This window comes from Besnoitia besnoiti, chromosome I, assembly GCF_002563875.1.
Source record: "Besnoitia besnoiti strain Bb-Ger1 chromosome I, whole genome shotgun sequence".
NCBI lineage: Eukaryota > Apicomplexa > Conoidasida > Eucoccidiorida > Sarcocystidae > Besnoitia > Besnoitia besnoiti.
Window position 1 is genome coordinate 4596460 of NC_042356.1, and position 25667 is coordinate 4622126.

The 25667-nt window shown below is 56.9% G+C and overlaps 3 protein-coding genes across 3 annotated transcripts; 1 reads left to right on the top strand and 2 right to left on the bottom strand.

Annotated features, from left to right (window-relative positions):
- Nucleotides 1–257: 257 nt before the first annotated feature.
- Nucleotides 258–5347, top strand: BESB_006690 (uncharacterized protein; the record flags this gene model as incomplete). The annotated part of the gene is made up of 8 exons (XM_029359424.1): nt 258–1566; nt 2099–2255; nt 2794–2945; nt 3056–3135; nt 3438–3935; nt 4183–4620; nt 4754–4898; nt 5187–5347. 8 exons carry the CDS (start codon nt 258–260, stop codon nt 5345–5347), a joined length of 2940 nt encoding a protein of 979 aa, XP_029222337.1.
- Nucleotides 5348–6818: 1471 nt separating this feature from the next.
- Nucleotides 6819–18326, bottom strand: BESB_006700 (MIF4G domain-containing protein; the record flags this gene model as incomplete). Its single annotated transcript, XM_029359425.1, has 19 exons — nt 6819–7207; nt 7662–7920; nt 8546–8680; nt 8997–9179; nt 9570–9823; nt 9886–10004; nt 10307–10389; nt 10814–10935; nt 11472–11563; nt 12223–12461; nt 12722–12868; nt 13313–13387; nt 13680–13826; nt 14153–14335; nt 14648–14756; nt 15017–15174; nt 15775–16008; nt 16392–17216; nt 17814–18326. 19 exons carry the CDS (start codon nt 18324–18326, stop codon nt 6819–6821), a joined length of 4266 nt encoding a protein of 1421 aa, XP_029222338.1.
- Nucleotides 18327–21198: 2872 nt separating this feature from the next.
- Nucleotides 21199–23586, bottom strand: BESB_006710 (uncharacterized protein; the record flags this gene model as incomplete). Its single annotated transcript, XM_029359426.1, has 1 exon — nt 21199–23586. The coding sequence occupies one exon, from the start codon at nt 23584–23586 to the stop codon at nt 21199–21201; it is 2388 nt and encodes a 795-aa protein (XP_029222339.1).
- Between the last annotated feature and the right edge of the window lie 2081 nt (nt 23587–25667).

The following is a 25667-nucleotide window of genomic DNA, read 5'->3' on the forward strand; positions in this document are numbered from 1 at the left end:
TGGCTTTGCTTTTCGGAATTGCTCTCATGCTTGCTTTCTTCTTTATTTCTCTCTGCGAGCCTCCTGCCGCGCTCGTGTCGGATCTACCTGTCTCGCTCTCACAAGGGCATCATCGCAAAGATGCGCTCACCCGTTAACGGCCAAGGTCTTTTGCTGTCAGTTGCTACTTTCGCCCTTTGCCGGTTTCTCGTTCATTATTGCCCTCGAAGCCGCTGTTTTTCAAGGGTTTTTTGTTTCTTTCATGCCAGCCGAGGACCATGGCTTCGCGGCTTTCGCGCCTGTTTTCTCCGCACGAGGCACGCGCCAAGCTCCTCCGCCAGTGCCGGCTGACCCGTGGAGCGACGGCGGCGCCTGCGGATCCTGTTCGCGCGTTGCCTTTTTTTTTCTCTGATGAAAAGAGTCGGCAGCTGCGAGACGTGGGGAGAGGAAGCGCCAGCGAGGAAGCTTACTGGGGAGAAGGGCCGCAGGAGGCGCCGCTGGAGCCCTTCGCCAAGAGAAACGAGGTCAAGCAGAGTCACAGGCGCCAGATGCCCAATTCCTCAGGACCAGGCTCATCCTCGTCTTTATTCTCTCCCCCTTCGATCTGTCCTCTGTCTCTCTGTCGCGGGCGTCACTCCCTGGCTTCTTCTTCGTCTTTTTCTCCTCGTTCATCGTCTCCGCCTTCTTGTTCTTCCTCTGCTTCACTATCATCTTGTTCTTCTATGCCGCGACGTGAGGAGCGGCATGTCTTCTGTCTTCCGCCTGGTCGAGCGTCGCTCCGTCGCGGACGTCTCCTTTCTTCCTCTTCGGTGGCGCTCTTTTCTTCCTCGTCCGCTTCACGTTTTTTCCCTGCCTCTTCCCGTCCCCCGCCGCTTTCTTCGTCTCCTCGTTCTCGCCCGTCTTCCCTGTCTGTCTCCAAGTTTGCTTTCCAGCCAAGACGACACCTAAGGGAGCGCTGCATTGACAGAAAGTCACAAATTCCCTTCTTTCCACAGCATTCGGCTTCTCTCTCTCCCTCATTCTCTCCCCCTTCTTCTTTTGAACCAGCCTGCTCCTCTGCTTCTTCTTCCTCGTCTTTGTGTGTGTCTCTTCAGTCTCCTGCTGTCTTGCCTCTCCTTCTCGCGAAGTCTGCCGCACTGTCTTCTTCTTCCCCTGTCTGTTTCCGCGTCCTCTCATCTTCGTTGTCTTCGCCGCCTCAAGCTTCTCTACTACGTCTCCCATGTCGTCTCGGCGAACACTCTGCGCCGCGCCTCAGCCTGCGGGCGGCAGAATCTTCCTGCGGACGCACCACAGCCGGTGCGTCTCGATCCGCAAGGGGCGAGGACGGAAATGAGCAAACACCGCACCTCGGTCTCGCTTTCGCGCCGCTGGATGCGAGACTCGCTAGGTGTACATACACCCCAGGAGACCCCTCGGACCTGACAGTGCCGTCGCGTTTTTCACTTTTCCCTCCTGCCTGCCGAGCCTCGTTCGTTCAGATCCGCACCGCCAAGCTGCTGCGATGGTCTGCGGATACCCCGGTTGCGCACCGACTGGAGGGTTTGCTCGAAGCGAAGGACTTTCTTCTCGCCTGTCAGATTTGGGAAGGTCAGCACTTGCTCTCTAATGTCACCAGCGGCTCTTTGCCATGCGAATTTGAGGGGTATTTTGGTCGCTACCTGGCGGGCCTTTTATAGCCTCTCCCTCGCACTACGCAAAAGGCACTTTCCTGTGAATGACTGCGCTGCCTCGCTTTGTATGGGCGTTCGTAGGTCAGTCTCTGCTCGTCGCGCGCCTGGAGACGAGCTGCAGTTTGGCCTCTCGATGCCTTCTGGTTGTTCTCTTGTGTTCATGGTATTCTCTGTGCAGCCTTCGCTGGCGTGTGTCTCTCCTCTCTCTGAAACGAAAAGAGCTGTCACTGATTGCCTCCGCTCTCCCCCCCCCCTCCCCACATGTCCCCTGTCGTCGTGTTCGTTCTCCTCGCTGGGTCGACGCGTCTTTCTTCGCTTCCCATGCGTTAGTGTACGTGGTCTTCGCAGCCTCTCTTGTCTGCTTCGCGGCAGCGCGCGGTGTGGCGGCCGGGTTTCCGTTCACTTTCCTCTCCGCACCCCTGGCTGCTGGCGAATGCCTTGTTCCACAGAGCAAATGACGCGCCGCGACTACCTGGCGGCCCTGACGCTGCTGACGACGCGCAAGCGACTTGACCGCCGCAGCGAGCTTTTCCTGCGTCTGGTCGACAGGATCATTCACCATCCTTCGCTCATTCTGCCACCCTTCATTCACTTGCTCCTCCACAGGTGCGCATGCATATCCCAGCTCGAGCGCCTCAGCACGTATAAGAAAAAATTTGTTCTGATATATATATGTATATATATTTGTTATACTCTTCCACTGGGACCGTCAGGTCTTCCTTTCACTGCCCTGTCGCCTGTCGCGCAGCCAACTGGCGACGATTACGTTATACATAATTTGAAATACTAGATAGGTAGATAGAGATAGAAGGAGAGAACAACGCACACCGATAGATAGGTAGAGAGCGAGGATGATAGATAGATGGATTGAGATATATGCCTGCCACACAATTCGGCTGCACGCACTTAGGCATGCGTCTAGTACCGTTTATCGTCCGACTCCAGAGCAAATACACATGTATTTATATGCACACATATATACATATATATATATATATATTTATATGTATATATATATATATATATATATATATATGCGTAGGCGTCTGCGTGCATGACGCGGTCTGTAGCACCTCTGTGGCGCGCTGTTGCACTGTCTCTGTTTCAATTCCGCTAGCGTCCACGTTTGCGCTGCGAGATTCAGGTTCGCGGTGTTGGGTCACGCGCCGGCGCTGTGGAGGCTCGCCGCGACGCTTCCGCCGCTCTTGCCTCAGATGCAGCCGGCGCAGGTCGCGGTCTCTGCCTGGTCGCTAGCCACGTGCTTCGTGATCGAGGAGGCTGTCTGGAGCGAAATCGGTAAGAAGCTGCTTTGTGAAGAAGGGCCCTTGTTTTGGAGCAGCGGTCTCGACTGTGTTGCCGCGCATCTGACCAGGCGTCCTCTGTTTTCGCCACTTTTCGCTGCGCAGGACGACTTACGCTTATCCACTTGGAGGCGCTCTCCTTCACTGACGTCGCGATGCTGGCGTGGGCAGCCGCGCGTATCGACGTGAGTCGGACATGACAGTCTTCCTCTCTCAGGGGCTTCACGCAGAGCTTCTCCCTCGAAAGCGCTCTGCTTGCAGAGTGACCTCGCACCAGCCAGTGCCCCTGGCGTCGCAGCTGTCAGCGTCGCACGTGACACAGACGCAGGCGCTCCCATTTATGCGCGTGTATATTCGTTTATCTGCGGGTATTCCTCTGTCTATCTGTGGATGGAGTTCAGCTTGTGTCTGTGGGGATCGTATCTGCGCTCTCCGTAGTGTTTCAATCAACGTGGATATTTCTCTCGTTACTGCGGTTGGCCTCCAGCGGCGCAAGCCCCAGGAGATTCTCGCGCTGAAGAGCCGCGCCCTGGCGATCCTCGAGGCGCAGGCTGCAGGCGGCGCGACCAGCTCTTCGCTTACTTCCCCCGCCTCGCTGCCGCCTCCAGCCTCTTCGGCGCCTGGCGTGCTCGCGAAGCCTCCGTCGAGACACTCGGTGCCCCCGCCGAATGCCGCCGCTGCGCCTCCGCACGACTTGTGCATGCTCTTCAGGGCCATGGCGACGCTGATGCCTCGCGATCTCCCTTTTCTCCTCCGCCTGCTTTACGCTATTGTCGCTTCCGCCTGCGGCGGGTCGCTGCCGACACCCCTCCCCCTCACGGCAGTTGCGCCGCCGTCCTCCTCGGAGCCGTTGCGTTTAGACAGCGAGGACGCGCTGCCGCCAGGGCCCCAGCCAGGCGCCGAAAACGACAAGTTGGAGCAGCAAGCCATGCTCGAGTCCTCAGGCGGTGCGGCAACCCCAAGGCAGTTCTCGCTCAACGCACAGGTGCGCTCTCGATTTATTGGTTGACGGCGGCGCGGCGTCCAGCATAGCGTGATTGCAAGGCCTTCACGTAGAATACGTTTCTTCAGGGCTTCTTAGGGTATGTGGCTCTCTCGCGGGGCGTCCTGAAGCGGGGGGCGCAGACAGATTTTTACGTAGCCCTAGCTGACCGGGACTGCAGCGCGCGGTCGGTCCCCACTTGACAAACCTCTCGAGTTCTGCGGCACGTGGGTGTTTGTGGTGTGCTCAGGCACTCACGGCGGTGTGGACGGCGATCGCGGACATCAACCTCCTCGACCACTTCCCGCTGAGCCCGCAGGAGCCTCTCCGGTCGCTTCGGTCTGCGCCAAACGCCCTCGCCTTTTCGCTGAACGCCGGCAGCCCTTCGTCGCAGATCGCAGCGTCGCCTGCCGCCTCGGTCGTCGCCCCCGCCGCCCCCGCGCCTTCGGTGCCGACGGCCGCGGCCTTCGCCGACGGGCTCGTCCCTTCGTTCGAGCGTCTGTTTGGCGAGCCCTTCACTCGCGGCGACTCCTGGAAGAGGACAAACTCGCGCCTCGGATGGCGAGCTGCAGTCGGCGTGCGCTGGATGCTGGATCGCCTCTGCGAGGAGACGCGCCTGCTTCGACTCGACCATACAGTCAACACAAACATGATTGCGAAGCTCGCCGAGGCAATGATGCGGCAAAAGGTAGGTCCCCTCCCCCCCCGCCGGTCTGGTCTGGAGGCCCCGCGGGTCTTACGCGGCGGGACAGGCGCATGCATCGGATAAGACGTAAAACCGTCCTTACGTTGCGTTCGTTCCTGCATGTGGCCTTCCGCAGTTCGTTGACGCGCGCATCATCTACCAGCTGCTGCACTTTACGCACAAGCGCGGAGGGGAGCAACTGCAGCCCGAGCAAGTTCTCTCGCTGGCGAAGGCGTTCACGGCGCTCAATATCACCGACGAGAAGGCGTGGAGGAAACTCGGTACGAACCGATTTGGCAAATGGAATGCAGCTGCAGAGGCAGACCTCCCCGGCCCCGTAGCAGTGTCACCTGCCAACCTGCCTCTCCTGCTGCAGCTCACATGTCGCTATTGCCCTCTGAGGCGAAATCGACATCTGCGGATCGACTTCTGCGCCTTGCTGCGAAGCAGCAGGGGGGGCATTCGGGTGCAGATCTCGGATTTCTCCGCAGCGTCAGTCTATCTTCAGGCGGTTTCGTTTTTTGCGAGATGTGCGTTTGTGTGCGTGCGGCTGTGTGTCTCCTCTTCAGCGCATCGAGCCCAGGCGACGGCGATTGACCTGACGGCGAAGCAGGTTCAGGAGCTCCAGCACTACTTCCGGCGTGCGGGCTGCGCCAACCAACGCGTGGAGGGCTACCTGAGTCACTTCCTCTTCCTCAAAGACGACGTGGAGAGACACGGCCCTCTCTGAAGACGCATCGCGTCCGCTATGCTTGCATCTAGTTCAGACTCCACGCAGTCGAGTCTGTCGCTGCCCCCGCCTTCGATTCACGTCCCTTCCGAGTGTCGCGGCGCGGGCGGTTTCGTTCCAGACAAGAATTCGGCAATGGAGCTCGCCTCCTGGTGGCTCCTCCGTTCGTGTTTGAGGCGCTTCGCGTGACGCGCACGCGGTTTTTTCTCTGGGCCTCACGATGTGCACGCGGAAACTGTTTAGCCGCGTCTAGGTGCGTCGCAGCTGTGTGGGTCCCCGCGCTCTCCGCCGCCAGCGAGGCTCGCTGTCCTTTTTGGTGCGCTTTGTTTCTGATCAAGCGTCGACCAGTTGCCTTTGGCCTTGACGCCTGGGGCGGGATACGTCAGCAAGCGCGTCGTCTCGCGCTGGTACTGCCGTGAAGAAAAGATGGCACTACAGCAGGCTCGCCGTTGACCTTCAAGGCTCTACTAGTCTCAGCGGATCTCACAGAAGATCGCCGCATATGTGGTGTCACTTCTCCTCTCCGGACACACCGTTCCACACTCTCCGATCCATGTATAGCGCTCCACACTCTTATAATACAGTATACAAACATATAGAGAGAGGGGGATAGATATATTGATAGATAGACCGAACGCTAGATATGTTGATAGAAAGGTAGAGCGAGATAGACAGACAGGTAGAGAGAGGTAGATGGATATAGATAGAGACAGACACACAAATAAATAGAAAGATAGATGGACACCCGGATGGACAGATAGGATACATAGAGAAGTATAGATGGATGTATAGATAGTGAATCGCAGACAAATAAATAGAAGAAAAAAGACAGATAGATGGACACCCAGATAGATAGGATAAAGATGGATAGATAAAGATAGACAGATAGAAAGATAAAGATAGACAGCGATGCAAGAGCCGCAGCCGCTTCTGTCTGAGCTTTGCGCGTGGCAGATCGGGTTCGCGGCTTCACAGAAATCGCGTCGCCTCAGATTGAAATCCGCGTAAAGGAGTGCTAAGGCACGGGTCGTGGTCTAGGGCCCCGAACTGCGGTCCTTCCTCATCACGAGGCTGGGGCACTGATGTCCGCGGGTTCAGCCGCGCATTAGGGCCTTTACATCTGGTAATTTTCGTCGGAAGAAAAAACATTCATCGCGAGCGGCCCGGCGAATGCGACAGACTCTCGACACTGAGCCGCTTCAGAGCAAGTTTAGGGTCTTCGACGCCGCGGCTTTCCTCCGCGACAGGAAAGGCCTACCTACAAGAGGTCCGACAGCGCGCGCATTCACTGCGTCAAGCGAGAACGAGGAATGTCGAGGGAAACAACGCAAGGAGTTCGAAGGGAGCGACGCCGAGGGAGGACGCATCGGTGAAACGCGACAAAGTTGCGTCCTCCCGAAGGACACACAGATGCGCGAGAGACAGACAGATGAAGGCGACTGAAGTGCGAGACGAAGACGATCTTGTACTCCTACCTCTGTCTGTACCGCCCCTTTTGACCGAAAGAAGACATCGCGCCGACAGTCTGCCGATCTCCGCCGCCACCCACCGGCGCGAAGGGGGGGGCTCTGGGCGAGCTTCCGGCATACGTACACCCAGTCCCCGAGGGCGCGCCGGCGTAGAACGTTTTTCGGCGCTCTTCTTCCTCCTCCTCCGCCGAGCGGTTTACACGTTCAATCACGAATCGCTTGAGGTCCTCTCTCTCCTCCTTCTCCTGCTGCGCCTGCTGATCTTTTCGCCGCGAAGTCTCCGCGAGTCGCGCGTCGGTTGGCACCGCCAACGGCCGCACCAAGAAGCGATTTCGCTTGTCCTGCCGTCTCGTGATCAGCCGCATGACCGTCTGCGGGCGCGCCGGAGGGCCTGTACCAAAAAGCGGCGTCCCGAGACACAAGTGAAAAACTGCGACGAGAACTGCACGCCCCGTCGCCACAGACACAGGGAAGGAAAAGCATCTAAGGAACAGGCATGCCACCAGCATCTTAAACTCTCATCCTGCAACCTCTGTAACAAGATGTTGAATCAAATGCGAGACATGCTTCAGAAGTACATCGCAGCGCTCAAGGGATACTGATTCTCTTTGGAGTACAAAGCTAATTGCAACAAAGCAACTAAGTTTGACGAATTTTGATCGAGAGCCCACCGATACAAAACGCGGTGTGCCCGGAATAGGCTCATGGATACTTGGTGTGACCTGAAAACTGATCAGGCCCTGCGGCTGCCGCGCACGAAGCCCGACCGTGCAGGAGAGAGCCTCGCATCTCTCTTTGCAATGCTGCGTCCACGCTTGCGGCGCATCGGTTGACACAAGGCGTACCGTCTTCTGCATGCAGATCTGCGCGGTCTGCCTCGCCCTGCCCCTCCTCCTCTTGAGCTCCGCATGCGCCCCGGAGGCTTCCGGCCGATCTGCTTGCCGAGAGCGAGCTCCTTTGCAGATCTGCGGGGGGCTCCGCAGCCTCCTTCAAGACGCTCGCAGGAATCTTCGCAAGGTCAGAGCCGGGCGCGCGCCGCAACGCCTTGGCTTCGTTCAGAGAGGAAAGCATCATCTGCGCAAACTCCGTGTCGAACTGGAGCTCCTGAGAGAGAAAAAGTGACACTCAAAACTGGAATGGAACCCCCCTGCGAGCTGCCAGGCCTCCCGACGGAGAGCAAGAGAGAGACGAGGTAGACGCGAGGCGGCGACACATCACAAGACGGCAACTAGCAAGCCGAGGCGAAGACGAAACTGCATTACGACCGTAGCACCAGACAGACAGGGCAACAAACAGAACGCAACAGAACGCGACCGTGACGTCTGTGGAGGAGGAAATTAAAGAGACAAAGAAGCCAGGGAAAGGGGAAAATGCTGTACTCACTACTATGCCTATATATATACATAAATATATAAATGTACGTAAATGTATATGTACCGCATGGATGGCAAGAAAGCGATAAACTCGCAGACGGCGGGACAGCTGACAGCGACGCGCATGCGGCAGGGGACTAAACGAAGACGAGGCGCCTCTCTACCCCGCGCCAGAAAACTGCAAGGGCGCCTGTTGGATATCTGCGACAGCAGCAAACCGATGGGAGATTCGGCTGCATCAATAAGGACGCAGAGGGAGTTCGATGCGCGGAGGAGTTAGACATAGAACTGGATGGCTAAGATGCAGCCGATGCACACCGACTGTCGCGCTCGAATTTGAAGGCGCCGCGTCTCACCTCTTCCTTCTGCACATGCTCTCGAATGTAGTCTCGCAGGTCCTCTTCGTCTTCCTCAGCGGCGCCTTCTTCTTCCTCCTCTGCGCTGCCCTCGTCTTCCTCGTCTTCGCTCTCACCCGCCGAACCAAACAGAGCCTCCTGAAAAAACGACACCAAAACACCCGAGCAGATAATCACGCGGAGGAAAGGTCGCGGGGCACGCCGCAACCGCAAGCTAGCTCTCAGCCTGCGCGAAAGCACGTATGGATGCATGGATGCAGAGAGAGAGACGAATGTATGTGCGAGCTGGAAAGAGGGAGCGACATATCCGCACATGTCCAGGTAGAGACAGAAAACACACAAAAAGACAGAGACAAAAACGTATACATATTTACATATACACATGGGAATATCGCAGCGGCGGTCTGCGGTTTTTTTCCCTGCTGCGCCGTTTCTCCTTGCACGTTCTCACTTCATCCGCCTCTTCTCGGCCTTCGTCCCGGTCTTCCATCGCCGCGAGAATGCTCGCTTCTTCCTTGAGAAGCTCCTTCAGTCGATCCTCTGCCTCTGCGAGCGTCTCCGCGACCTGCAGCTGCGGGCGCAAAGTCTCCAGCGTGTCGAGAAAATCTGCTTCAACCAGAAAGGGCACGTAAGGCTGCAAAAACAAAACAACACACAGCACGCAGAGTCCGCCCGCGGCACTCGACCTATATCTATATCTATATATCTAGATGTTTATAGGGCTCAAACCTAAACCCTATACATATATATACATACATATATGCACGGACATGCATATATACGTATATGTATATAGGGTTCAACCCTAATCCCTAAACCCTTTATGCATATATATATATATATATATATATGCATTTACATATGTATATATATATTTAGGGTTCAACCATAAACCCTAAACCCTATATACATACATATCTGTACGCATCTTTATGCACATCTGCAGGCGTGGGAGGCGGCGAATCCATCGGTTGGTCCGTAGGCGGCGTCGACGAATGGTAGAGGCAGAGTTGGGTTGACGCACCTTGGCGCGAACGAATCGCTGGAAGAAGAGGAGGAAGCGATCGAGCTTCAGGCGGAGGGCGCCGCGCGAGAAGTACTGGCCGCAGGACTGCAGCAAGACGCAGACGAGAGTGATTCTGAAGCAGCTGTGCGCCCAGTCGACGGGCGCGGCGGGATCGACCAGTGGCAGCGTCTCCTGTTCGTACAGCGCGCCCAGAAACATCTGCGAGGGCAGCGCGGCGAGCGGCGAGGCTTCCTCCGCGGAGACGCCACCCCCTGCCACCCCCCCGAGGACACCGACACCGGCAAAGACGCGCTGGGGAGCAGGCCGTTCAGACGCGCCTGGTCGGCTAATATTCGGTGCGCCGTGCGAATGTTGCCCGCCTGGTAGCTGCTCGCGGAGCCGCAGCCGCAGAGGTGGTACATGACGTCAAACACGATCGAGGAGTCGACCAGTCTGAAACGCGCATACAAAAGTGATAAATTGCCGAGTTGAAGATGCGCGGCGAACAACCGCGCGGAAGAACAAGACACGACGCGGCAGGGAGCCACGCCGCACGCATGACGCGCGTGGCGCACCACGGAGCGCAGCGAGTGAAGGCGCAGCACGCCAGAAAGCCTGAGACCAGCGCGAGTCTCTGCAGAGAGCTTCAGCTGGCAATCGCGCAACTCGTGAAAGCCTGTAAGCAGGGGCTGACGACGAGGAAGCGCGCCCGCCGACGGGGAAGGACGCGGATTCGAGGGGACCCCAAAACGCACCTGTAGTTATACAACTCTGCGAGGAACTTGATCTGCCGCACGCGCAAGGGAGCGTCTCGCGGGTCTTCTCGCTCCATTCCAATCTGGAGATGAACGCGAACGCACACGCGAAGATTTCGAAGGTGCACACACGTGCCACAGCTCGCACACCCCTCACGCCAACAAGCGAAAACGCCTCGTCCCGTCGCAGGAGATCATACTGTATACCCAAATGACAACTATCCACTAACTGCACTTCGAGTCACAAACTGCTGTTGCATCAGCAGTTGGGTGTTCAAAGCTCGAAGTTCAGATAAGAGAGGGATAGGTGAACAACAGACACCACATTAACACACACTACCGGCACCGGACGGATCTCGGCACCGCGTTTGCCTCCCTCCTGAGTCCTCTCCTGTATGCAGCAGCAGAGGATGATCCTCTTCCCGTCTCTGCGCGACGCGGAAGCGCCCGCCCGGTCTACAAGGCAAGCAGCTCAGAATGCGCGCCATTCGCGCGGAGTTTCATTACCTGAATCGCCTCTAAGACTCCATCGACGCATGCAATGACGGCGCTCGGGAGGTACTTCGCAAGGGCGCTGAGCAGAGACGCGATTCGGTGGATGTGCTCAAAGTTCGTCTGCATGTCTAGATCTGCGCGAAGACAAAGCGGCCACAACGCGACACGAAGAAAACGAGAGACAATGCACGAGAGAGAGAGAGCCGCGGGGAGCACCCCCCGCGACACACGCGCGACGCATAGAGATGAGAATTCTGTCAGCGACGAAAGTGCGAAACAACTGGCATCTCCTTGCAGAGGCGCAAAGGGGACACACCACGGCGCAGACGCGAAGGCCAAACGTGTCAAAGGATGCATCGGTGCAGAAATCGAATCCACAGCCGCCGCGAGAAGCATCAGGAGTGGACGATCATTACGTCTAAAACTCCAACAGACGCACTATGAATACTTTGCATCTGAACATCAGTTTTATTTATCTACCAAGGCACGTGTTTGCGACGAGGGGACGGCAATCTATTTGGCGTGTCAGCCGAGACAGATCACTGAGGGGAGATTCCCCCGGCGTAGAGCCATGAATGGCGTTCAAATGCAGTGCGTGCAGAGACACAGACTCCGTAACTAAAGCGACGCGTCGGAATGAAATGGACGCTCTCAAGATCACACCTCCTACCTAAAATTTCTTCTCGAAACCACTCCTCAACCTTCGGGTCGGTCGACCAAGGAAAGCGGCGAATCAAACGCGCCACCTGAATCTCGTCTCCCCTGAATCCATCGTGCATACACGCATAAATATATATATATATATATATATATATATATATATATATATATATATATATGTATGTATGTATGTATGTATGTATGTATGTATGTATGTATGTATGTATGTATGTATGTATCTATCTATCTATCTATCTATCTATCTATCTATCTATCTATCTATATATATATATATATATATTCACGCAGGCATGCATACAAACACATACAGATATACACAGACATAGACACAGCCACTGCTTATGAAACAGACATACAGATTAGCTGCGCGCCGCTCGCGTTCATGACACACTTGCAGGCATGTGTTGACGCCTGCGCATACATATTTGTTGAGGATGCGAAAGCCGCAGCAAATTACAGCCCCAGTATACCTCACGCAGACACCCCGTTTGACAGTTATCCATACGCGCACGTATTAGCACGTGCACTCAGATATAGACCCAGATTTATACGTCGACGCGAGGCCGCGGCATCGTGTCGCACTGTGAGAAAACACTGCACACCGAGTGAAGTCCCCACAGGCGTATACATGCATATATATATATATATATATATATATATATATATGTGAATGAATATGCATATAACCGCAAAAAGAGGAGGATCAGCAGTCGTCGCCGCGGTCGTGAAAGGGGACTCACGTAGCGAGTTCTTCGAAGAGGAGTTTTCGCATGAACTGCTTCTCAGGAGGAACGGCTTTCTTCTTTCCGTCACCGCGGACCGCGTTGGCTGCACGGCGCAGCTGGTGGTAGGCGTCCTCAATCAAAATGTCGAGTCGCGCAGGGAGATTCTTCGCGCTTTTAATGCGCAGCATCTTCTCGAGCAGCGCCGAAAACCGCTGGCGGGTCAGAGGCATGTGCAGCAGGTAGTAGCCGCAGGCCTGCAGCACCCGAGCGTCAAGGCAAAAGACTAAAGCACGAGAAAATTCGCAATCGGCACCGCCACACATAGGCCCTTCCTCCGCCGGGCTGAGAAGCTCTCGAACACGCAGTCCGGAGACAAGACGCACGCGTGGAAAACGACGAGATCCGCATACGATGCCGGCGAAACCGCGGTTCAGAGCTCGCACGGCTTAACTTGAATTCAGGGAGATGTTCGCCCTCCTCTAGCTAGAAGGCCTTTCGCGCTGTGGCGCCTTACGTCGGCAATGTGGTAGAGCAGCTCGACGTGATGAGGTGTCATGTCCTCCATGAGCGAGTTGAAGGTGACCATGATGAAGCCCGCGGGCAGCAGCCCGAACTTTGTGAACTCCGCGATGAAGCGCACGCACTTGATTTTGTTCTCGAGCTGCGCAGGTCCACACAGCGAAGCTCCAGCAGCCCAAACAGCTCAACGCAGCTAGGAGAGGACGCAGCTCGCGGCGAGAGAAGACACGAAGCGGAGGCCAAAAAAGCAGACAGTATGCTCACACAAAGCCGAGAAAGAGTGAAGCAAAAGGACAGCGAAGGTAGAGGCCTGAGGAGGCAAAGGGCCGTCGATGTCGAGCAGAAGGCGGAGGACGCAGACACGTTGGCAGCAGAGTATATCCAGAGAAGGAACGGGCACAGGGACGCAGAGTGCGTACCGGAATCGACACCGATTTATATAGAGGCTTGTGTGCACGCATACACGACTCAGAAGCTAGAGAGAAATACATAGCGTTTTTCTATATATACGTTGCGTCGCGTAGATGTCACCGTGGCGGCGGCCGTGCGTGCGGAGTCGTCACACGCTGCGGCCGCGTCTGCTTACATCTGTGGGGTGTTTTTCTTCGAGGATCTTTTTCATATCGCTCTGGACTGACTCGAGCACGTATGCACACACGTCCTGAGAAGGAAAGCCCTCGCAAAAGTCACAGGGATGAAGCCTCATTTAAAGCGCCGCGCCGTCGCCGGCGCTGTCTACCCTGCGTCTTCCAACATAATGTCATTCGCGGATCGCCTGGTTTTGCCTCTCACAACCCCCCCACGACGCGACAAACCGGCGCCGAGGGTAGTTGAGTCGCACGCGATGCCGACAGTCCCCTCTCCGCGTTCTACGGAAGAAGCGACCGCGCCAGGGTTCAACACGGGGCATCCCGCACCGCGCCTGGCCCGCGACTGCTGCTCCTTCACTCTACCTTCATGTAGGGTTTCAGAATCGCCAGAAGTCGAGCGTAGAAGGGCAGCAGATGCAGCTGCGTGCGTGGGACGCCGGCGATGCCCTTCATCAGAACGCTTCGATTTGCTTTCGTGTTCAGCCGCTCATAAAAGATGTCGAGTGCAATCTGCGGGCGCGCCACAAGATGCGACAAGACGCGCTCGGAGGACGACAGCTTTTTGCGATAGCGTGAGATGGGTGAAGCCGCGACAACGCGGAAGCCAAACTTCATCGAAGAAAGATGGAGTTTTGCACCTCCTCCCGCCTTCCGCACCGAGAATCTGCGAGCACTGGAGGCATCGCGCAGCCTCACTAGCTTCGCTGTGTGCACTTGGAGATTGGCACGCGCGATGCCATGCTCCTAATACCCCTTTTCAGCCGCGGGTGTCGCAGCAGACAGCGCCCCGTCTCGCGGCGGTTTTGAGCTGTCTCAAAATCCTTTTCCGCGCCTACCTGATCCACGACGTGAGTCTCCGTCGCCTGGCTGAGGCGCAGCAGAATTAAGTCCATGCCTTGCGTCGAGGGTGCAGAAGACGACGCGGGAGGCGCGGAAGAGAGACAGGACGAAGACGCAGATTTCGAGGCTGCGCCCGACGCCGTGACTTGAAAGTCTCCTCCAGCCTCCGGGGCTGCTTCCTGAAGTTCGCGGAAATGTAAAAGGTTAAAAAAACGAAACTAAAGTAGAACAACAGCGACTGACACGGACCCCAACAATAAGAATATAGAAAGACACATGCACGCGGATGCGCCTGCCGGCACCCTCCGCTTCTCTTTAGTCCTACAGTTGCTGCGATTCATACGCACACAGATACAGATAGATGTAGGCAGATATACGTATAAAAACAAATAGAAAGATGGACATAGATACGCGAATGTGCCTGCGGCTGCGAATTGAGTCCGTCTTAATTTAAGTCCCGTTCGTGTAAACCTTGCAACGAAAAAGGCTACCTTGGTCTCGTTGATTCGCTTGACGTCGCCTGCGTCTTTGGCGTCCTTTACTCCCAGCAGGACGGCGGGAATGGCGTCCTTTAGGTTCAAAAGATCCGTGTAAAACTCTCTGCATCCTCAGACGCACAGAGCAATGAAGTTGAAGTGCCCATGTAGGCCCACAGAGGCGCTCGCAGGCGAACCGGCATGCGCGCGCGAATTCATGCATTGACAGGGCAAGCAGGTGAACAGAAAGAACAGAAATGGACTGTGGCGCCTACAGAAACGAGGCCAGCGCATCGGCTTCGTCTGAGGAGGCAACACCGCCACGAGTGCAAGAGTCCAATCGCCATTCAGGACGAGAAGCAAAACGGGGCTCCCACGATTTACCGTTCTTTGTCGTCTTTCCATGCGGCATTTTCGTCAAGTTCCTCTTCGCCGGCCTTCGCCTCCTCCGCCGCCCCTGCCGCGCCACCGAACCCCGCGCGCGTCGCTAAGGCTGCGTCGGCGTCAAGCTCCAGCAGCTCTGCGGTCTTCACTTGAAGCGCCTGCGAAACGTGATTCCGCATGAGTGATATGCTTCGCATGCATCTGCACACTTGCATACAGTTACATACATACATACATACATACATACATACATACATACATACATACATACATACATACATACATACATACATACATACATACATACATACATACATACATACATACATACATACATACATACATACATACATACATACATACATACATACATACATACATACATACATACATACATACATACATACATACATACATACATACATACATACATACATACATACATACATATATGCATTTACATATATGGAAACCACTACATACAGATGTATACAAACATATACATGCAAGGACATACATATATATATATATATATATGCGTATATATAGATATATCTATATGGATGCATTTGCATTTATATACACATGTGCATACATATATATATGTATGCATTTGTCTACTGTTGGCATTCATGGAGCTACGCCAAATGATGACTGGCGATGATGCCGCAGGCAATGAAAGTTTGATTAGGCGGCAGACCGAATCGAGATCGCGCGTGCGGCTTCGACGCTCGCTGCACGCACGCGCGCTAACTCACTTGAAAGTCGATGGGATCTTCGCGTACCGCTTCGGCGAGAATCTGCGCTTGCTGAAGGAACGTCTTCAACTTCTCACTCAGCTGGAGGAAGCGCGAGTTCGCGTCGGGGTCGACTTGCCCCTGGTTCACGACCTGCTGCATGTTTTGCTGCTCCTGAAGCACCAAGTGCTGGTGCAACTGGCTGGCGCCCGCGGCCGCGGAGGAGAAGAAGAACTGCCGCAGCAGCGACGCCGTCTGCGCAGACGCACCGCAGACATCCGAGACGCACCAGCCGCAGTCGGGCGCCTTGCTGACTCGCGAAAACGCCGCAGAGGGCCCCAGGCATGAGCCTGGGAGCGCCGGCAAAAACCGAGGAGGCGACAAGCAAACGCAGGCGCGGTAGGCGCGGCACAGCCCGCCGCTCCGACGCTCCCTAGAGGGATAGCGGAACTCCGTTGCATGAACGCGAGCGCCAGAGGCTAGACGCACAGCGGCAGACCAGGCCACGCTGAGGTCGCAAAGATTTGCATCTCGTCGTCTATATAAGCGCCTCGCATATCTATCAGTCCAACGGGGAGGTTCAAATGTGAGGCTTCGCATCGTGAAAGAGTCAATCGAGGGCGGGGTCCCGAGCCTACCTTGCGTCGCGTGGGCGCTGGAACGGCTTCTTCTCCTTCTTGGATAGCCGCAGCGAGATCCTCGTCCGAAACACCAACTGTAATCATGAGCTCGCGCAGCATCGTCACCACGTGATCAGGAATCTCCTCTTCATTTTTCTCGTCTGTTTCGTCTGCCACCGCCGTCTGGATGTCCTTTTCCTCGCCGCCATTTGAGGCGGCCTTCGTGGCGTCCTCTGCCTGGCGAGAGACGGATTTGTTTCCCTCCGCATGCTGGCTGCCCTCCTCGGGATGCGTCTTCGCTGCCTCCGCCTGCGGCTGCGCGGCGGCGCCCGCGGGCATCTGCTTCAAGGCGCGGTCAAGGCGTTGCAGCGACAGAGTCGAGGTTTTTTCGAGGCCGACGAGCTCCTCATCCTGCGCAGAGAAAAGCTGGAAGCTGGCCTTCCGCGCGAGCGAACTGAGGACAGCCATCCGCGTGAGGAGGAAGGGGAGAGACGACGAGAGTGTTTGAGAAGACGAAGGAGCCGCAACGCCAGGCTGAGACCGGCCGCCGGCGCCGCGAAGCAGAGACGCACAAGAAGAGACCGGGTACGCGCTCGCGAGGAACTGGAGCAGAGGCAGCAGCAGCGACGCATCTTTCGAGAGCGCAGTGAGAAACAACTCGGACACAAGTCGAGCGAGAACGCGCAGCCGCGTGGTGAGCGCAGATAGCTTGAGCGAGAGGTCTTGAGGCAGAAGAACCGCGAGATTCTGCGGCAACGACGAAGCAATCGGCGGCGGCAAGGAGGCCAGAGGCGCCGTCGAAGAGGCCTGCGTGACGAGCGAGACGGCGGAGTCAACAGTGGCCTGCGAACAAATCGAACAAGGTGGAAAATGCTCAAGAAAATGTCATGCGAGACTGCCGGCAGCGACCTTAGGCACAGTTGAGACGAAAAGAGAAGGAGCAACGAGGCGCGGAGGGAGAAAAGCCGAAAGCAAAGAGGCACTGCGAAACCCAGACAAGATGCACAAGTCGTCGCTTGCCGCGCGCGGTGCATGCGGAACCATAGACGCCTTGGCGGAGTCGAACGTCGCTGTGCTGCAAAGGGCCAAATGCAGATTTATATCTAAGGCCATGTATACGCACACGCCCATGGCGGCCCGAAGACACTCACATAAACAAACATTCAAACAAACTTTTAAACATACATTCAAACATACATACAGACATACAGACCGACATACAGACGAACATACATACAGACATACAGACCGACATGCATACATATATACTTATTCACTATCTAGGCGAGCGAGCTGTCGCGGCCCCCCTCTATCCGTCCGCACGCAAGGCAGTATGCAAACGATGTACGTATATATATGATAACTTGGGCCTGAGTTCCCGGTGACTAGGAGAGAGGTGTGGCTCATATGCATCTGCGTTTTAGAGCGGATTATTCGTACTCGAATTTGTTTCTGCAGCGATTGTTGAAGGAGCGACGAGAACTCGGGATAAGTTTCGTGGAGGGCGGCGCAGATTTCGACGACGGCGCGGACGTCGGCGAGTTTGAAATCGAGTTCGCAGATGCTGTCCGTGATCTCGGATAGGAAGAGAGAGACGTTGAGTTTGCCCAGTTCGTTCAGAATCGCGCTTTTCTCCGCCTCGGTGATCTTCTTGATCCTGTTCACAATCTTCTGCAGGCGCACGATGTTCTTCTCACGCCCCTCACCCCTCGATCGCTCACCCGGACGCTCGTCGCTCTCGGCGGAGCTCTGCACCACGCGCAGGCGCACGCGGCGCCGCCAGGCGATCTCTTTCGCCTCCTCCAACAGCCTCCGGCAGGCTTCAGGCGAGAAGGAGGAAGATGCCGACCTTGGAGCTGCGGCGGCGGCGACGGAGCGGGGCCTGGGGAGACTGTCAGCCGCCGAGGAAGCGGCATGCACCGCGGGCGGAGCAGAGGGTGCCGCCCCCTGCATCGTGTCGGAGCGAGAAAAAGAGAAAGAGGGCGCGACACAGAAAGAGCGCGCGACGACGCGCTCGGGTAACGGCTGAAGAGGCTGGAGGAGACCTCGCGGAGGTCCTGTCCTGTAGGTGAGAAGAGACAGCGAATCACGACCGAGTCCGACGAAAAGACAACTGGGGCGGGACAAGAGGAAGGTGGCGAACACCTCCTCTGGCGGCTGTTCAGACCGCTTGGGCCGCCGCACGGCGGAGAATCGAATCCGCGCGAACTCACATGCGCAAAAGGAGATTGGAGACGAAGTTGGGATGGGCGCGCGGCGCCTGATGACGCCCTCGTCATGCGAAAAAGGCTGCGTGCGGACTAACACAAGGGGCGTCGTTGAGTCCTTGCACCTGTTTGCAGCATCGGGGTTCTCAAGCGTCTCAGGGAAGTACCGAAAACGGCGGCGCGACGAAGAGGCAACCAGGCTGGGCACCTTTTCCTGCACACGCCAGACAAGGCCGCTCCAACATCGCGGCGCCGCTGGGCAGCAAAGAACGAACGGCAGATCTCTCTGGCGAACGCGAAGACGGAGGAAATGGAGTTAGCACAAGCGAACAGAGGGAGACAACGCGCGAAAGCGCCTCTGCCGCAGTTCTGTGTGTCAGCGCAGGCCGCCGCCCGTCGTCGCTGTGGCTGCAGGATCGAGCTCAGTGTGCATTCAAAAGAACTCCCTTGCCGCTTCTCAACCAGAGGAGCGACGCGCACACCGAGGAGATGAAAGAAAACGCGGAACAAAGATGAGGAAGGCCGTGCTGCGCACGAGACACGCACACATGCAAGCGTCTTCGCGTAGGGTGTCACGGCATATGCAGATGCCGCGGGGGGCGAACCGTCGAAGAAAAACGTGACTTCCAGTGCAAGTCAACGACTCCAGAAGGACGCGCACACAAGTTTAAGGGTTAAATGAAGAGAAGGAAGAATCAGGTTTCTCCCGCGGGGAAGAAAGATAGCCACGCGGGCGCGTGTCAGCTTGCTCAGCTCAGCTGCGTTGCGGACATGCATGCAGAGAGCGAATGCCTCAAGCCCCGCCCAGCGCGGCGAAGTTTCGGCATTTCTTCAGAGCTGACGTGTAACTGAGCCTGAACAGAGGGAGCGTTGGCCGGCGATCTCCATTCGCTACCCAAAGTGCAACCTGGCAAGCCAGCTCTGCTCCCATTCGAGGTTGTCTTCGGTTTTTTTATGTCTGCGGTATCTGGAGCGTGTGCAGCGAAACCGAGGTCTTCGCAGGGATGTCGAGCCTCCCTGACGAATCTTGTCCGCCACGACACGTTTCCTTTGACCGATTATAGGAAGGCAGAAGAGAACTCGTAACTGTCCGCCCCTATCGTTCGGAAGGAACAGCGAATACAGTCTCTCAGCGGTGCTAACTACTCTAGAGCTCATGCAACCTCGGCGAAGCGGGCTGCTAGGGCTTTGCATTGATATGCGAATTTCACTCATAAAACGCCGCTGTTTACGGTGTATTGAATCTATAGATGAACCGCAAGCTCGGTATCAGAAGTGTGTAGCTCTGATGTGCGTCTCGACTTCTACGAACCTTATTCTCACGCGCTTGGTGACCGTCTGTAGGATACTAGTTGAAGGCTGGGGTTCGCCAGAGCCCCAGTGTAGGAATTGAACAAGATGGCTGCAAATAATGTAAATAATGTAGATAATCCGTGTCCTCTCAGACATTTAAGGCACTCACGCGCCCGATTCTGTGACCTGCTGTAGAATGTAACTGCACTCTCTCTCTGCGAACTGCGTGACAGGCGGAAAAAGTTACGGCCGGAGTAGCGAGTCTGTACTTCCTGCCTGTAGGAGCACCAAGCCGCGCCTATCTAGGCCGTGATCAGCCTTTTGCGAGCCAGTGCTGCTCCACAGTGATGCGAAAAACGAGACGATTTCAGAGTCGCAGGCAGCATTTCTCAGATACCAAGTAGCATCCCAGCTGCGGAGTCTCGCACGGGCACTCATGCTCGGGGTAGGGAATGAATAAATGATGGCTTCACATTTTGCATGTCGCGGAATGCCACGATGTCTGATTAAATGCGCAAGATCTGTTGCGGTAGCTCCACTGGCATGCCTCTGTGTCCGTGTGCTGACAGTCTCTTGAGCTTCGCTCCCGCCGACACTTGACCTGGTGCGTCCCTTAGAGTAACATATCACGCCTCAGTCTGGATACGGATGGAAATCCGTCACACTGCGCGTGTGCAACGACTACGATGGCCTTTCTGCGTAACCCCAGTCCGCCGATGACAGGGGAACTATCAATCAAGTCCCCGGTTCAGTCGCGAGACGCACTGTGACCTCAATGAAAGGCCCCTCCAGCGCGCGAGTATGCAAGGCGAGCTCTAAAAGAGACTACCACGGCAGTCCACATTGGGGAAACGAGAAGCTGCGGTCGTGTGCGTGTACGAGGTCGTGGACTCTCAGCCGCGGCGGGACTCCACCCGCGAACAGCGAGGCTGCCAAACCGAGGCGTGCGTTAGCGTTTTCCAGCCGCCCGCGACATGCAGGCGACTCCGCAGGAGCATGCTGGCGAGAAACCAGCAAACGCCGTTTTAGGGGCGTGCCTCAATCAAAATTCACATACGAAAGCGCGAGCGCAGACGCCGCCACAACCTTAAAAGGGGATGGCTGATTGTAAACAGAGTTTTGGGCACACGAACGAAAATGTGCCCTCACAGCGAGACAAGCTTTAGACATTCAGTCGCGTGCGTCCGCAGCAACACAGCGGCAAGGTAGGTCTCTGTAATAAAAGACTGCGCTACGTTTCATGGTAATTGATTCGTGAGAAGAGATGCCTTTTCCTTGCCGCGGCTGCGTTAAGGCGTGCTGCGCGCCCTGTTCGCCGGCCTCCTTTACGCAAGATTAAGGCCCTCCGCAACTACCCAACTGACGAAACTGGAGAGCAGGTTTTCGCCGCGGGGCTTGGCCTGTCGGCTCGTCTTCAGGTTCAGAAGCGGAGGCTCAAACGCGAGCTCCCCACACAATCTGGGGTGCTCGAACGCCTCATACGCCCACGTTTCAAGAAACTGCTGCCTCAGCTGCAGGACAGCGACTCGCTGCATCTGCTCCAGCAGAGCGCCTGTCGCTGGATGCATCCGCATAGTGCAACACGCGCAGGTGCTACATGCCGGCAGCGGACAGCTCATCGACTCTTGTGCGTCTGGCGCGCTTGTGGCTGCCTCACACGCGCTGGCCCCCTGACTGTTCGAACTCTCCACGAGTTGACTTCCCTCTGAACTCGATGTCGCAGCCACCGCTTGCGATTGGGGCGTCGGCGGCGTGCAGGACGGCGCGTAGGATATGTGAACCATGAAATCCAGCGTGTGATGAGCGCACGCGCAGCTCGCGTCGCTCCCGCTGCATGTTCGCCCTTGTTCGGCACCGATATTCGTTGAGGAATGCGAAGCATCCTCTCCGTCTTTGTCTCCACTCTCGCGTCCACTTGTCTGACCGCGGCGAGGCCTAGGGCGGCGCTCATTTGTGCGCGGCGCAGACGCCACAGGGACGCCTCGGACGAGAATGCTGATGCTCTTCGAGTCCACGCGGACGCACTCTGCTGTGTAAACTCGCTCGCAGGGTGAACGGGGTGCGACCTCCGGACCTCCGGAGGCGGCGCCCTCGGGGGCGCCAGCGGCCACTGAGGCCCTCCGCTCGCCAAGCACGCGCATGCGCTCAGCCTGCGTCGCCAGCACCTGGAAACAGCATCGATCCAGAAGTGCCCACTGCGCGCGCTGGAGGTGTTCGTGGATGGCGACGGATGCCTGCGCGGCCTCCGCGTCTTCCTGTTCTTCCGCAGGCGACGACAAGGCCTCGGGGGCCGGCTCCTCCGCGAGGAACCCGGCAGGCGGCGGCATACAGGTCGACGGAACAGGGCAGACGAACGCCGGTGAGGGCGAGGGGCCCAATTCCAGAGACTGCAGGAGTCGATCGCAGGACAGAAGCGGTCTGAAATTGATATGCAGGAGCGATTTGGTCTCCACGGCTGTTGCAGCTTGTTCATCATACTCGAGCACGAACTCCCAGCGCTTTGCCGTCTTGCGGGGCTCGCGAGCCTCTCGCGACGACGCGCCGTCCTCTCCAGGCTCTTCGCCGCCTCCGCGCTCGGTTTGATCCTTCAGCGTCGCTTTCAGAAGCACAAAGTGGTCGCCGAAGGCGCGCGGCGGCGGGAGCGGCAGGCCGCAGCCGACCGGACTGCCCATGGCGGGGTCCCAGCAGCGCGCAGGGACCTGCAGGAGGTGCACATAAACCTCAGAGACATACGGGTAGCTCGCATCGGACCGCGAGAACTCGACGTCCTGGTAGCGCTTCTTCACCAAAACCCAGCGCAGACGCTGCAGCCGCCGCAGCATCTTCAACCATGTGCGCTGCCCAGGCACGCCGGCCGCAGTCTGCAGCATCTGCTGTCGCGCCGATCGGAGTTTCTGTTCAAGCTCCGCGGACGTCTCGTGCCGAGCCTGGAGCCCAATGAGCAGCTTCTGCCACAGCTCGTCCTCGTCGGTCTCGTCTTTGGCCTCCACCAGACGCAGGAACCTCTGACCCGGCGCCGCGTTGGCGGTTCCCAGCAGGAGATCAAAGAGCATGCCCCCCCCCGACAGCCACTTGGAGGCTTCGTCGCGCTTCTGAACCGCCTCCTCCCAAGCCCCTTTGTTACGAACCCAGGGATCCGACTCCTTCAAAGTCTCGTTGTGCGCGGCGTCCGCCCCCACGCAGAGCGCCTCCGCCTTCTGCAGAAGATCCAGCGGCGGATACGCCGCGCTCGCCTTCGCGGACTTCTCCAGGTAGGCCCTAAACGCCTCCGCGCCCGCGACGCCCGAAGGCCCCCGCGCGGTCGGAGCGCCGGCCTGCGCCGCCTCCGCTTGGACTCCTTCGGGCCGTTCCGCGCGCTTCTGCGGGAAGAAGAAGTCAACGTTCGAGGCAATCAGTCCCCCGGGCGCTCGCGCCGGAGGGGCTTCCCACGCAGGGCGGCCGTCCGCGAGGAACTTGAGCAGGCGGAGGTCTCCGGCTCCGTAAGGCTCCAGGGAGAAGAGCGGGACACTCGGAGCTGCCTCCGGAAGGTCTGCGGGAAGCGCCGGGAGTTTCTCGTCGGCTGCCGAAGCCTCCGCCGCGCCCTGAAAGGCGGCGCCTGCTGGGCGAGGCGGGTTCTGGGCCTGCTGGGCGTGGGGAGGCACCGCGCTGGGCACAGCAGGCGTCCCGCGCGGCGGGTCAGCAACCCCCGGCGAATTTGGCGCAGGCGCCTCCATGTTTGGGCACTCTATGTTCCCGCTGGTCGGACGAGAGTCAGAAACCCACGCCGGGGGTGCGAGGGGGGGAGGGGGGGGGGGGGGTAGAACTCAGACGCCACGTGTCTGCTAGGAGGCCCCGTTTCAGAGGGATGGAAACCGCGAAGCAGGCAGCTGCGAAAACCGAGCCCACGCCTGAGAGCGAGAGAGAGGGCGAAGACGCACACGGAGTGTACGCAGTCCTACGCGTCCATGGTTCAAGTCTAGATAGGCAGTCTTCCTGCAGAGACCCGTGAAAGGCTACCGGCGACCCGAGAGCCAAAGACTGGTGGCGCGTGTGGAGACAAAGACGGCAAAGCGTTTGCAGCCTACGCTGCTTCAAGACGCCTCCTCTTTTTTGAGACGTTTCAAGCGAGGCGCTTCAGCGGAGAGGCGGAGGCGAGGAATCCGCGGGCTTATATGCTCCCTTTTCGCTCCTAGGCAGTTAGCATTTTTCGAGGAGCACGCGGAAGTAGCCAAGGGCGGAGCGAGACGTTTCGCGTTGCCCAACGCTTCGTCTGGAGAAAGAATAAAGAGCAGAGACAGAGATTTACAAGAGAGAGAGAATCTCCTGTCACTGTTTGCTGGGCGCTGCGGAAACGCCGGCTCACGCCTGGAGTCCGTGGCGACCAGCGGAAGGAGGGAGGCAGGCGCTCTCGCTCTTCGTCAAAATTTTCGAGAGAAACGGAAAGAAGGAAATGCAACAGGTGCCAGTGTAAAATCGACTCGCAGATTCAACGAAACTGCTGGGGGAAAACATGCAGAGGAGACACATCGCCCGCCGCGACAGCCCCGTGTACGCCGTCCTCGAGAAACACGCCGAGAAGCGTATTGCGCAGCTGGCAGCGAGCCCGCCAAACGATGAGGGCGTAAGCGTGCTGCAAGCAGAACAAAAAAGCCGAAGAAAACTGGAGAGGGGTGACGAAGAAATGCCGGTTTGGAGATCTGTCTCCGTTCGCCCTCGAGGGACCGCCGCGCGTAGTGCGTCACCGCAAAGTCACACCGTGTGCATGGGCGAGGTCACTGAAATTCAGTTCGCCGTATCTTGACATCTGGGCTTGAAAAAAAAGACGCGAAAAACGGCAGGTTTTCTGACGCGCAGCTGAACTCCTCCTTTCCATTTGTTCGCTTCATGTCCATCTCTGCTCGCACACCGACTTGAAACTCTCAGAAAGTCATGCAGAGAGGAGTGTCTGCGTAACAGGCAACTGGGATCCTTGAGAGGCCTAGTAGCGAACTGCGATCTTCCTGAACCGGCAGGGGCTTGAACGCATGTAGTTGCGCCTCGGCGACGGTTTTGTAGGCCATACAGATGTTTTCTACAAAACTAGCACGTACAGCAATACGAGTCGTTTCCGTGCATGTACCAGCATGCATACAAATTCATATACATATATATATATATATACATATATATATATATATATATATACACACATATATATATACATATATGTCACTCGAAAGCGTCCCTAATCCCTCATATGTACGTATGCGTATCTGTATATATTCGTTCTGTGGACGACGAGCAGTCAACCACGAATGATCGCAGAAGACAAACCTGTTTTGGTTGCCGGGCGTGCTTTTGGGATGCGTGTGCACGGCTGAGCGAACCCCGACTAGGGTTCCATCATGCATCGTTGCAGAAGGCAAACTGCACCCATCTGGATGAATTTTCTCGCTCGGTCAACCATCTTCCGTGAGTCTCAAAAGGCGGTGTCGACTAGCAATAGAGGCAGGCGAAGAACTAGGTTAGCGGGATGCGGCCTGACTTTTCCATCGATGTCTGGAGACGCATTGTGGAGGCAGTGTTGAGCCGCCGCCGGCCACCCTCCACCTCAGCTGCACACGAGTGGTTTTCGTGGATCTCAACGGTTTAGAGGGACTGCGCGGCAGGCCGCGCCTCCGTGCAACATGAGTGCGACGCGTATCATGCGCGCGCTGCCGCGCCGCGTCGCCTATCAGCGACCTCTAGCTTCTCGCTGGAAGGACAGCGTGGCGATAGCCGTAAACTCTCAGCGGGCGATTACGCCCCTAAATATGTCCGCGCTGTGCGTGAGCCA